This window comes from Phycodurus eques, chromosome 8 (genome assembly GCF_024500275.1).
Source record: "Phycodurus eques isolate BA_2022a chromosome 8, UOR_Pequ_1.1, whole genome shotgun sequence".
In the NCBI taxonomy this organism is placed as follows: domain Eukaryota; kingdom Metazoa; phylum Chordata; class Actinopteri; order Syngnathiformes; family Syngnathidae; genus Phycodurus; species Phycodurus eques.
This window is the reverse complement of record NC_084532.1, coordinates 19,350,133-19,363,413: the sequence shown is the minus strand read 5'-3', so window position 1 is coordinate 19,363,413 and position 13,281 is coordinate 19,350,133. Positions and strand designations below refer to the sequence as shown.

At 40.1% G+C, this 13,281-nt stretch overlaps 1 protein-coding gene across 1 annotated transcript; it reads left to right on the top strand.

The window, feature by feature from the left end:
* The first annotated feature begins 2,511 nt into the window (after nucleotides 1-2,511).
* On the top strand, nucleotides 2,512-11,872 carry slc1a6 (solute carrier family 1 member 6). The gene is made up of 11 exons (XM_061684162.1): nucleotides 2,512-2,533; nucleotides 4,721-4,990; nucleotides 6,400-6,537; nucleotides 6,762-6,969; nucleotides 7,575-7,617; nucleotides 7,792-7,917; nucleotides 7,996-8,180; nucleotides 9,565-9,798; nucleotides 10,273-10,467; nucleotides 10,753-10,887; nucleotides 11,076-11,872. The coding sequence occupies exons 2-11, from the start codon at nucleotides 4,765-4,767 to the stop codon at nucleotides 11,278-11,280; spliced, it is 1,695 nt and encodes a 564-aa protein (XP_061540146.1). The 5' UTR covers nucleotides 2,512-2,533; nucleotides 4,721-4,764; the 3' UTR covers nucleotides 11,281-11,872.
* The last annotated feature ends 1,409 nt before the right edge of the window (nucleotides 11,873-13,281 follow it).

The following is a 13,281-nucleotide window of genomic DNA, read 5'->3' as shown; positions in this document are numbered from 1 at the left end:
ATCAGAATATTTGTCATTATGTAATATATGACTACATTTGTAAATTTTGGCTGTGAAATGTAACTACAGCATTCAAACGAACCAACATTTTTGTCTTTCTGGTGGTCATCTTTAACATGTAGCGGTGTCGTTTCATCCCATTCATTGGAAGTCCAGCGTTGTATATGAATTGTGCGAGCTTGCTGAGTGGGCGTGAGGGCGTCAGGCTGGGTGCCAAAGGGTTACAGATCCATGAGCAGATGCATGTTGTCATAGCAATGACTTGCTTGGGCAGGCAGCCTTCTCCCGTAGCACCGCAACAACTGAGTGTTCCCAATTAAGAACTAAAGAAGGCTGCTGACATTCCTCCCCGGGGGGGGAATCGTGTCACGGTACGCGACAAAAGTGGCCATCATGCACGTTTAAACTAGCGATCACATCCAAGAAAAAGGTGATGCAAAAAAGTTGCACCACATGTGAGTGTTGTGGGTGCGCAACATGTGGTTTGTCTTCATTATTTATTTTTCTTCTTCCCTGCTGAAGGATCTTTATCCTCTCCTCCTCCCACGTAGAGTTCCCGGGCGTTGCTCCTCGCCGGAGGCTTCACAAACCAGCGTAGAACGTGATGGGGGGCTAATGTGAAGTGTGTGAGCAACACTAGTTCGTTATCAGTTTGTCGACGCACAGAGAAGACGTCCATGTCGCAGAATGAGAGGAGCTTCTCTCTGTTCAGGTGAGTGGAACTTTTCTAAAGAAGTGACCTGATGGCTTTTTTTGGAATTAAAGTTTTGATCCTCCCTTTGTAGGTTCTTCAAGGAAGGACATTGAAGACCGACAGACTTGAACCAAGGGTATCTATTTACCTATAGCTACTATATCTGTCTACTGTGTATCTATACCGTATGTCTGTCTATCTGTAATCATGACAGCTCGACGACAATGGAGCGTCCATTCATCAGTCTATTTATTCATGACCCCTTGACTACAACCAAATGTATCTGTCATCAATCCATAGCCTCAAAACAGCGTGCCAACAACCAAGGCTAGTTGTCTATCCATCTCTGCATTCATACCACGCTGTTCTTATTCATGCTTGTCCGTCGGCTGTTGCTCCTGTGGTCGATTTGATGTTTGGTTTAACAGTTTGTATCAAAGTCGGCACATTGAATTCTACAATTCTACTATTAGGTCAACTTCCTGTCATGTCAAGGGCCAATCAAGAACAGAACAGACTTGAACTTGCACTCAAATGGGCGTGGGGTCACTGTGTGCTTTTGTGTGTGTGTGTGTGTGTGTGTGTGTATGTGCATGTGCGTGTGTGTGTGTGTGTGTGTGTGTGTGTGTGCGTCTGTGTGGAAATATAAAAAGGTCAGAACTTGAGAGATGTTTTAATGTCTGTCTGCTCATGAGGGCTGACCAGCGCAGCACTCACCATCACTGGACGCTTAACCTCTGGACACACGCACACACAACACAGACGTACGCACACACACACACACACACACATTGCAGTCAGAGTCACACAAGCTAGATCGGACTGTTTCGACACGCTGAATCATGAGCGGTGAGTTTTGACTTTTCAGTCTATTAGGACTAAATATGTTTTTAGTTGAGAAAATGCTATGAAAGTAAGCCATCTAATTAGAAGGTAAGTGAATATAGGCTAAAATAACTGGATATGTTGTAGGCAACATTGTGCGACACAAGGTTAGCAGCCTTGCATGTTTTGACAAGGTGGTCCAAAGTGATTTTCTCTGGAGGTGTGAAATGCTGCACACCCTTTTTTTGCAGCACCAGTCACACAGAATAGAATTCAAAATGATTTGTATCATTGATGATTCTGCTGTTATTTAGCTGTAGATATTTCCCATTTCATAAATGTTTTATTTTCATTTTTTTTATTTATATGTATTTATAGTTGGCAACAAAATAAATAAAACATTACAATTTGCAGAGATGCTAATCTGCTTCCTGACTACTGTCAACTTCACTCTCTTGAGTAAAGCACCGACCCAATCAATGCCAACCTTCCTGGTACAGGTTCTTTTACATTTGTAATAATATAATTTCCAATATTGAACAAATGACTCATCCTAATAAGCATCATAATTATCTTAAGTTGTACTTAAAACACCATTATATTTTAAACAGTGGTTTGGTTAGAGTAATAGAAAAGATACCAGCACGTGTTTGTAACATAAAGAGTAGTTATTCTGGTTTATGGCACAAATATCCTAAAATTTGCTGTCAACAAAAAGAAGCAGGACGTGCGGTAACTTTAATGGTAAAAGTGCATGATTGCTGTGACATTGTAATCAAGTAAAAACTGTAGTAGTAAGGTAATAAATTAAGATATAAAAGAGGAGGCCAAAAGAACGTGTACACGGAAAAGAAGATAAGGACTCCGCCTGTTCTTTTGTAGTTGACCATATAAGTTTGTTTGTTGAGGCCGGATGAGAGGAAATTTTGTAACCTACTAAGATAAAACAGCTTGAGACCAACCGCCACATGCACACCTACCACTGCTTTGTGTTGATCCACACAAGTCAAAACGGTAAGGCTATGGAAATGTTTCACACCATATTTGACAGCGTTTTCATTGTGTTAAAAGTAATATTCCTGACAAGTGTTTACAGGGGTCAAATAACAGATATTGAGTAAGAGAAACAAGCCTTTGCATCATATGGCTCATATCATGTTTTTTTTTGAAAGCTTTTGATTTAATAATTGAAGATGTATCTTTACAAAGACAATAATGCTCAGTTTTGACTGAAACTGTCAGAGGGGTATTATTTTACAATGTTTATTGTTGTGGTCATAAACTGTACTTAGAGCTGTTGCAAATGTCTTGTCCTTTTTTTAATGTACAGTGGAACCTTGATTTCCGAAGGATCGGGTTTCCAAACATTTCAGTTTGTCCATCCATCCATTTTCTGAGCCGCTTCTCCTCACTAGGGTCGCGGGCGTGCTGGAGCCTTTCCCAGCTGTCATCGGGCAGGAGGCGGGGTACACCCTGAACTGGTTGCCAGCCAATCGCAGGGCACATACAAACAAACAACCATTCGCACTCACGTTCACACCTACGGGCAATTTAGAGTCTCCAATTAATGCATGTTTTTGGGATGTGGGAGGAAACCGGAGTGCCCGGAGAAAACCCACGCAGGCACGGGGAGAACATGCAAACCCCACACAGGCGGGGCCGGGGATTGAAGTCGGGTCCTCAGAACTGTGAGGGTGACGCTCTAACCAGTCGTCCACCGTGCCGCCATTTCAGTTTGTGATTTTAAAAAAAATCAAAATTAACTTCGGTTCCACACTATTTTCGGTTCACGAACAGTCTTGGCAAGGCCGCGGAAGGCTCAGAACTTTGTGCTAATATTGTTGGCTCCATGCTTCAGGTAGCTTTGTTTTTTGCCTAAAATGGCTGCCACATTCCACAATGCAACGTGAAAGCTGCGCTGCATTGTGGGATTCGGCAGCCATTTAGGGCTAGCAGTAACCGCGGTGAACGTAAACATTATACTGTGCCCGAAAAGGCTAAGACACTGCACAGTGGATTGCTAGCGAAACAACTATTTCCTCATCAGAAATTGTCCATCCGTTCGTCCATTTTCTGAACCGCTTATCCTCACTAGCGTTGCGGGTGTGCTGTGTGTTCACTTATTTGTATAGTGCACAGTATTTATTTTTAACCACAGAAGGATCAAAATAAGGTAAATATAACATCGTTTTGCGGAAACACAAATCGGTTTACGAATGTTTCAGTTTGAGACTGCGGTTACGGTACAAATAAAATTTGTAACGCGAGGTTCCACTGTAGTTCAATAAGCTACCCAAAATATTGGAAACAGCTCTCAGTATAATGCAATAAATAACAATAACAGTAATAAACATATTGTAACATGAACAAATCACTGACAAAATAGAGAATACTGTACATATGTTTCTAAAATATGATTTGTAGATGCAGCTCTTGACCTGGATTTTATTAGCTTGTCTGGGTGTACTTAACGTTATATTATTTAATTAAGTGTTAATTAAATAATAATAATCAAGAGTGGATATAAAAATTCTACACACCTCTATTGAAATGACACGTTTTGTGATCTAAACATATGAGACCAAGATACACATTTCAAAACCTTTTTCTCCATTAATGTGAACTTACTTTTTTTTGCGGGTATGTAAAAGTAAACTGAAACGTGGTTGCAAAAGAGTGGACTACTGGTTATAACTGGGATGTGGCTGTGTTCACAATTAACCAGTCAGATTTACACTCATGTTTCAATGGGTGTCAGCATACACCTGTCGACATTTAAAGTGTCTCTGATTAACTCAACATGCATTTCTGATGTTCTAGTAGGCTTTTCAGGCCTTTTTCTTTTCTTTTTTTTTTTTTTTTTGGTTTATACTGATTGCTGTTTTGAACTGTGATTGGTTAATTCTGAACACAGACACATCCCAGTCATAAGAGGGTGTGCACACTTGTGCAACCACATTCTTTCAGTTGTTTGTATTTACTTCCCTTCTTGAAAATATTTTTATTTATTTTTTATTCAATTGAGTTGTACAGGTTATAGGTCACATTCATGGTGGAAACAAGATTTGAAATTATTTATCTTCGTCTAATTTTTTAATACCACAAAAACCTGGCATTTGAGCAAACTTGTAAACTTTTTATATCCACTGTATTTCATTTTTTGTTTGTTTTTATTCCTCCCCTCAATCATATCCTCCACAGTTTCACATGAGACCTGCCTCCTGGACCAGGTTCTGGAGCTGATTATGAACGAGAAGCCCCAGTCCACCAGCGCAAATTTTTTCCTCAACAAGGACACGGATAAAACCCCCGTCCCCGAACGAGTAGATCTGAAGAGGCGAATTTGTGCGGCCATGGAGAGCAGAGCGAGCATCACAAAGGAGAAAATAAGCTCCATAAACAAGCAGAGCATCAAAGGGTTCCTCAAAAGAAACCTTTTTGTTTTATTCACCATTGCTGCTGTGGCTCTGGGTGAGTGTTCTGGTCTTATCTTGCATTAATGAGCAGTATTGGGAAGTAAAAAAGTACAAATTCTTACAGTGCCCTCCAAAAGTACTGGAACGGCAAGGTCAATTCCATTGTTTTTGATGTATACTAAAGACATTTGGGTTTCAGATCAAAAGATGAACATGAGATAAAAGTTCAGAATTCCAGCTTTTACATCCAGATGCGTTAAACAACTCAGGACAGAGAACCTTTTGTTTGAAGCCATACACTTTTCAAGTGAGCAAAAGTACTGGAACAGACATGATTAAATTTGGCAAACTAATAGGGAGAAGCTTCATTATGCAACAAGACAATGAGCCAAAACACACTGCCAATACAACAAAGGACTTCATCACGGGGGAAAAGTGGAAGGTCTTAGACTGGCCAAGTCAATCACCGGACCTTAACCCAACAGAGAATGCATTTTACCTCCTGAAGAGGAGACTGAAGGGAGAAACCCCCAGAAACAAACAAGAACTGGAAGAGGCAGCAGTAAAGGCCTGGAAAAAGCATTTCAAACGAATAATTCAACAGTCTGGTGAAGTCAATATGTCGCAGGCTTGATGCAGTTATTGCAAGTAAGGGTTATGCCACCAAATATTAAAGATTATTCACTTTCAGTTAATTTAACAATGTCTGTTCCAATACTTTTGTGAGCAGCTTCAAACAAAAGGTGCTCTGTCCTTACATCTAGAGTAAATACCATGAAAGCTGTAATTCTGAACTTTTATATATATTCATCTTTTCATCTGAAACCCTAATGTCTTTAGTATACAACAAAAACAAAGGAATTGACCTTGCCATTCCAATACTTTTGGAGGGGGCTGTAGCTACTATGGTCACTGATGATGTCGTGGTACACTCGCCTGAATTTGGTGTGGGCAGCGTGGGTTCAGTTCCCACTCGGTGACGGTGTGAATGTGAGTGCGAATGGTTGTCCGTGTCTATATGTGCCCTGTGACGGACTGGCAACCAGTTCAGGGTGTAGTCCGCCTTTCGCCGAAGTCAGCTGGGATAGGCTCCAGCACCCCGTGACCCTAACCAGGATAAGCGGTGTTGACAATGGATGTAGCTACTATACTTAAATAGATTTTTATTTTTTTATCTGTACTTAAGTATTATTTTCTGACAACTTTTTACTTTTACTCCCTGCGTTTTTGTAAACAGAACTGTACTAGTGTCAACTCTGTACTTTATCAAAATGGACGGTATACTTTTTAACTTTTATTTAAATACAAGAGTTGAATCAGTACTTGTACTTCAAGCAGAATCTTTTTTACACAAGCATCTGTACTTCTCTGAGTTACAGTGTGACTACTTTTGTCACATCTGTATAATAAGTTATATGTTCATTCATATGCTGTGTAACTTTCTTGATGTGCTGCTTTCTTCAGGCATCATCCTGGGATTCGCTCTGCGCTCCCACAAATTGTCCCTGAGGGAGATCAAGTATTTCTCCTTTCCTGGGGAGCTGCTGATGAGGATGCTTAAGATGTTGGTGCTGCCACTCATCGTCTCCAGCCTGGTTACAGGTACATTTTGAACACGCTCAGAACACATTTAAAGGGCCCCAAGTGCATCAAGGCTCCGGTGCAATGCAATTCAGATCTAACCAAAAATACCAAAGTATTAAGTAAGAATATGAACAGTAAAGTGCACATTTGGGAATATTTACACATCCAATTTATTGCTTTACGTATACACCTAACTGTAGATACTGCAGAATGTTTTATGGTAATGATGTACTCTGTTACAGGAATGTCTTCCTTGGACAGCAAAGCATCAGGTAAAATGGGCGCACGCGCTGTGGTCTACTATATGGTGACCACCCTGATTGCCGTCTTCATTGGCATCGTCATTGTGATCATCATCAAGCCCGGTAAAGGCAGCAGGGACAGACCCATGGCCCAAAACAGAAACGTAGAACTGGTCCAGGCTACAGATGCTTTCCTGGATCTCATCAGGTAATCCAGCCACATTGAGTAACCAGATTTGTGAGTTTTTCGAGATACAAGCAGTCGTTCGGCTGAGTTTTTGCTTTGACTTGTGAGCAAAATCTTGATACAAGAGCTGTATGGTGGCAGTGAACTAACTGAACTCTACTCACTTCACAACAAGCAGGAGATAGTGAACAACTATTCAAAAAAAGAGGCTTGAATGTGTTTTACAAACATAAAACAAAGAGAATTTGAAGCTGTGTATTTAAAACAACCACATAGCTATATTTAGCTTAATGCAACAAACAATGCAAAACAAATTGCTCAAAATTTCTTATTGATTATTATTATTATTATTATTGATGACGGTCATTCGTATAAGAAAACATCTTAATAAGAATATATGCAATACATATTAATAATAATGATATGCTGTATTTTTTAAGTATTTTAACCGTTATATTTCCTAATATTTTTTTAATCTGTAAGTGTACCCTGTACGTAATGATGCAACTGTTAAATTGACAGATTTTCATCACTTTTGTTTGTGGTTTTCCCCTTGCAAATGTATTCAGTGTTATGTTATCGACAAAATGTATCACCAAGAAGGTTATCTTTTCATTTCTTCACAGGAACATGTTTCCACCCAATCTTGTCGAAGCCTGTTTCAAGCAGGTGAGACAATACTCTACGACGAAACGCAAATGAAATTAACTTTGTGCTTTTCTTTTCAGGAACAAACATTTTATATAAAATAAAACTTTTACTTTTATTTTTTTTTGTAATCAAACCCAACCAACTCAAAGCATTAAAAAACGTCTACAATACTGCTTTTTTGTCGTGTTGCAGTACAAAACCATGTACAAGAGGATTGTGCAAACAAGAAACGTGACTGTGAGCCTGAACCTCACTGACAATGCGATCAATGTGACGGACGCCAACGTGAACCTCAGCAGGGTGCTGCACACCATCCAGGTGAGCCCATGTGACCCCATGCCCTCGTCTTACATGTTCACCACGTAACCATGACACCCTCCTCCGTACACACACAAGGAGACGTTGGAGGAAACGGTACCCGTGTCGGGCTCCTCTGATGGCGTCAACGCTCTGGGTTTGGTCTGCTTCTCCATGTGCTTGGGTCTGGTCATCGGCAACATGAAGCAGAAGGGTCAGGCCCTCAGGGACTTCTTTGACTGCCTCAACGAAGCCATCATGAGGCTGGTGGCTGTAATCATCTGGTCAGTACACACACAGTAATGCATTACGTGAACTTGAAGTGAAGAAACATAATGTACAGTATGAAATCACTGCACTTTGGTACCGAGGTATTCGGAATACAGTGGAAGGAATGTGCATCAAATCGTATAGTTTTGGAGCAGTTTTGTGGTGCAGCTCCCTCTATTGGTATGTGAGAGAATCACTGAATTAAATGTTCAAACTGAGCATAATGTTTCAGCTTGTTAAACTTTAAACTATTAATCCAGTAATTTTTTTAAGTACAGCTCAATTGTATTTAAGTAACAATACATTTGCATTCAATCTTTTAGAATGGTTTGTTTTCATTTATTTAGGTACAATTTTTATTAAACTTTAATATGCAAGAAGAATATGCAATACATTGTAATTGAATCGTTATTTAGGTAGTTGTTTAATTTTCCTATGTCGAAGCACAGTGTTAATGTTCAAACTATTCTGAATTTTACAATGGCCTACAATAATATTAAAAACGCAAACTTTTTAGGAATAAACTGCCTCGTTTTTTGATGAACATGTAGGCCTATCGCACAACTGTATTTTGATATTTGTTATTTTGGTGGTACTTGGTGGCCAAATGTTTTTTTAATTGGTACCTGGTGTAAAAAGTTCGAGAATCATTTTTTTACAGAATACACACTCATTGGCCACAACATTAGGTACACTTGCACAGTCTAATGAGAAGCACAGCAAGACCTGTATAAAAAATGAAGATTTCTATTATGTGGTTTCAGTAACAAACTGCATGACAGGTGCTTCTAAAGTCCATTTCTTGTATCTCACATGGCGAATCCTCCAAATGATCAGCAAATTTGACGCCATGCTCCACCCACAACCGAGACAAAATAGCTTCGCAATTTAGCGTCACCCATCTGTTTAATCTTCCTAGCAGTCCGATTAAGACTCATTTGTTATGAATGAACCCTAGAATTTGCCCAAAATGGCTGCTTCAAACCAAATGGCTGACTTCTTAATTTCAGGCATCATTCCTTGAGACATTTTAATACGCCCTGTTATCATAAACATGTCTATCAAATTTTGTATTAATTGGTAAAACAGGTGTTGGGGACTTTTGTTTTTTTCCTAAACTTCCAGGGGTTTTGGGAGATTGTTTTGAGGACCTCTGAAATACATACAATTCCACTAGACTACACGCATGTGCAAAACCTTTTGAGTCTTTGGCATTGCTGAGGCCCCTAAAAAGACGTTTAATTTTTTGTAAGAATAATAATAAAAGCCGTTCCAAAACATTCTTCGCCTGGTGGTTGTTCCCAAATAGCTTGTTTGACTCATAAACAAAGAGTGGGCTTTATTTATTCATTAATTGGGAAGACAACTGAACAATTTGACTGTGTGCACACATGGCAGGTATGCCCCGGTTGGGATCCTCTTCCTGATTGCGGGCAAGATTGTGGAGATGAAGGATCTGGCGGAGATGGGAGGCCAGCTGGCGATGTACACTGTGTCGGTCATCGTGGGGCTCCTCATCCACGGCCTCTTCGTCCTGCCACTGCTCTACTTCCTGGTCACCAGGAAGAACCCATACAGCTTCATCGGAGGCCTGCTGCAGGCGCTCATCACAGCTCTGGGAACCTCCTCCAGGTCTCGCTCAGATCTTCCACAATATTACAGTATTACCCACATCTGCACACTCCAGTGAGATCCGATACAATCAGTCACCCAACAATAAATCTATATACAGCACTGTATACAGTTCCATTTAATTGAGGTGCGGTGTTTAACTGAGGGACAATGTCTACTGCATCATTATTGGAGGACATCATTAGATTGTGCAGGTGCACCTAATCTTGTGTCCAGTATTTGTATCTCATGTGGGAATGGAAAGACAAAGAATATCTGACACGACATCTTATCCACTTCAGAGTGAGACAACGCTATGTAAATAATGACAAAAATAGCATAAATGTAGCATTTACTGTACAATATATACTGTTGGAGTTATAGTTTTCATTTTAGACCTGCACTACATCATAACTTGTCCCCTGACACAGGCAACAGTTAACGTACACATTGTATACTATATCAATTCAAGTTTATATCCTTTTCATTTGATAGCTCTGCTACTTTGCCCATCACTTTCCGCTGCTTGGAGGAGAATAACCGGGTGGACAAAAGGGTGACGCGTTTCGTCCTCCCCGTGGGCGCCACCATCAACATGGACGGCACCGCCCTCTATGAAGCTGTGGCGGCCATTTTTATCGCCCAAGTCAACGACATGGACCTGAACTTTGGGCAGATTCTCACCATCAGGTAACGCTTACAAAGGAGCGATCCTTACGGTACAGTATGAAAAAAGTGACTTTTTAATTGCTTGTGTATGTATATTTGGGTCTATTTTTATATATATTTGGGTGATAATTTGCTGTAATTCTTGATCATTTGACTGAAGCATGTCACACCTGGGAACTGTTTTAACTTCTGGAAAAAAAAGGCATAATATGTCATGTAACGTCATTTTCTCTGACTAACCTCAATGGGATGACATCAACAAACATGTCTCCCTTCCTTCTGCATCCCCTCCTGTCACCCATTTAGTATCACGGCAACCGCTGCCAGCATAGGAGCCGCAGGCATCCCTCAGGCTGGCCTAGTTACCATGGTGATTGTATTGACATCGGTGGGACTGCCTACAGAGGACATAACACTCATCATCGCCGTGGATTGGTTCCTGTGAGTTGCCCGCTAAATGTCACCATGATGGGTGATTGGTCCGGGCTTTTCTGCCTAAATGTCATTGTGATGCTCGAGGGCAACCCATGAGGTGCCGCCATGAAACATTTATACTAAGAGCACATGTCTCATAGCTGGTGTACAGTTCTGTGTCACTGTGCTTATGCCGTGTGTGGTCGCCCCTTCAGGGACCGCTTGCGTACCACCACCAACGTGCTGGGTGACTCCCTCGGGGCGGGCATCTTGGAGCACCTCTCTCGGAGCGAGCTGCAGAGTCGGGACAACGAGGTGCGCAACTCCGTCATCGAAGAGAACGAAAAGCCATACCAGTTGATCTGCCAGGGCAGCAACATCGTGCACAACCACAACCACAACAACGAGACCACAATGTGACCACTGAAAGCTACAATACATGCGGTAATGCTTCAATGTGTGCCGGGTGGAGGTGTTTTTAGATGGAAAATTATGTAGGCCGCATATGATTCCAATTACTCACCAAATAGCAATGTGATAATCATCACAGATGACAAATAAGCTATGTGATGCACTACAAAACTGAAGTAGAATTATAAGTATCTAGCTGGCAGGTGTAGAACCCTCGGATTTTTGCCGTGATGTCAGACGCTGTATGTTTGGGAATCATGGCGAGGTAAAAATATGCCGTTTTTTCGGCATCTCGGTGGCGGGGTGCCCCACTGCCACCAAAGCAGAGAAAGGACGGGGAGAGGGGGAAGGGGCCAAAGTCACACGCATGAAGCACAAGCACACAAAATATTAGTAAGAGGGCGACACTGAAAAGACAAAATTAGATCATAAAGTTATAAGATTGAAGTCACAACACGATGAAAAAAGTTGGCAAATAGAAGTTGTAATGTTACGCGACAGGAAATTGTACTAATTGCAAGAAAAATGTGTCCAAACTGTTGTAGATGTGCCAAAACATTAACAATGGTTTTGTTTATGAAATGTATAAAGTATTGTAGTGTAACTGGACAAGCCTACTTTTATGATTGAAATATTAAAATTTTATTCTCAAAGTATTTTTTTTTTATTCTTGAAAAGCTATGACTTTATTCTCACAATGGACTTTATGCTCGTGGTTGTAATCACTTTGAGGATGACTCTATACAAAACGGAGGATTTTGATTCACATGTATTTATACACATTCATTTTCCAAATCAATCACTGCTTTGTAAGAGACCAGCCTTCTTCACATTTCAAGGAATACAATCCTGTCCTTCTGTTTTGGAGCATTTTCTTTTGTGTTTATTGTGAAAAATCTGAATACCTTCACTATTTCTGCTGCATAATTATTACGTAGTTCTGCAGGCATTCATTTTTGTGGAACCTCCAAAGTAGAGCACGATCCTTTGTGTGATGCTGGTGAACTTGTTCTAATTTAAAAAAAATAAGAAATTGCCACATTGGAAATAAAGTCAAGTGAATTAACCTGGCTCAAACTGTCACCATCATAATTACATTTGCAGGCTATGGTGGAAGTAACATTTTAATTTTGTTAACCAAAACATAAGTATAAAGAAGTTAACCACTGTATAATAAAACAAAAATAAAGTAAAAGTCCAGGAGATGAACTCTCACAAGTTATTGAATGATGACAAGCATGCCAGTGGTTTTGTTTACCTTTTGAGACTTAATACTTTCCTTACATTGAAGGTTGAACTCAAATTTGCACCTCTTTTATGATGTTCCAATTTGGAGGTTCCACTGTTTGTCGGTAATCATCACGACTACCTCTAAGAGAAGCTGGACACGGAGCTTCAGCAATGTGACACAATAATTGTGCATGTATCTCATTTTCTCAAGTTAAGTTTGCGTACATGCTGTAAATGCTCAAATGTGGATGCAGTTGGCTGTTAAACACTGGACTTTGCTACCTATTGTTTTAAATCCTAGTGACTTGCCAAGGTGTATCTGCTTATTGACTTCTTGTGAGTCTTAATATCTGTGCGACAGTACTGACAGTAAGACAGTAAGAAGACAGTACTAAGATAGTACTGCTATGAACTAATTTAAATACACTCAGTTAAGCTTGTCTGTTAAGTTTTTAAAGAAGGACACTCTTTTAATGTTCTTTTTATGATTTTTTTTCATCCATTAGTTGGGTATCTTATACTTCGATGGGGAAAAGATGTTACAAAGTAATATTTGTTATTGTGAAGAGGTACTCTAGTGTAGGGAATTGAATGTGCAGTAGTTTCATGCTTTTTGTGCTGGACGCTTGACATGTGAATGGAATAATTAAGAACAGTGAAAGCTTTGTAACTCTTAAGGCGATGTCTTTAGTTTTAAAATGTTTCTTGTAATTTAAGTGAAAGTGGTGTTTCCCCAGGAATTCATGGCACAATGTGATGAAATAAATGGTTCAGGAATTA

Bases quoted from the DNA above. Each gene is read 5' to 3' on its own strand.
- slc1a6 (XM_061684162.1), top strand. From the start codon at position 4,765: ATGAACGAGAAGCCCCAGTCCACCAGCGCAAATTTTTTCCTCAACAAG. The intron at 4,991-6,399 runs GTGAGTGTTCTG...TGCTTTCTTCAG, and splicing joins CATTGCTGCTGTGGCTCTGG to GCATCATCCTGGGATTCGCT. The intron at 10,468-10,752 runs GTAACGCTTACA...TCACCCATTTAG, and splicing joins GGGCAGATTCTCACCATCAG to TATCACGGCAACCGCTGCCA.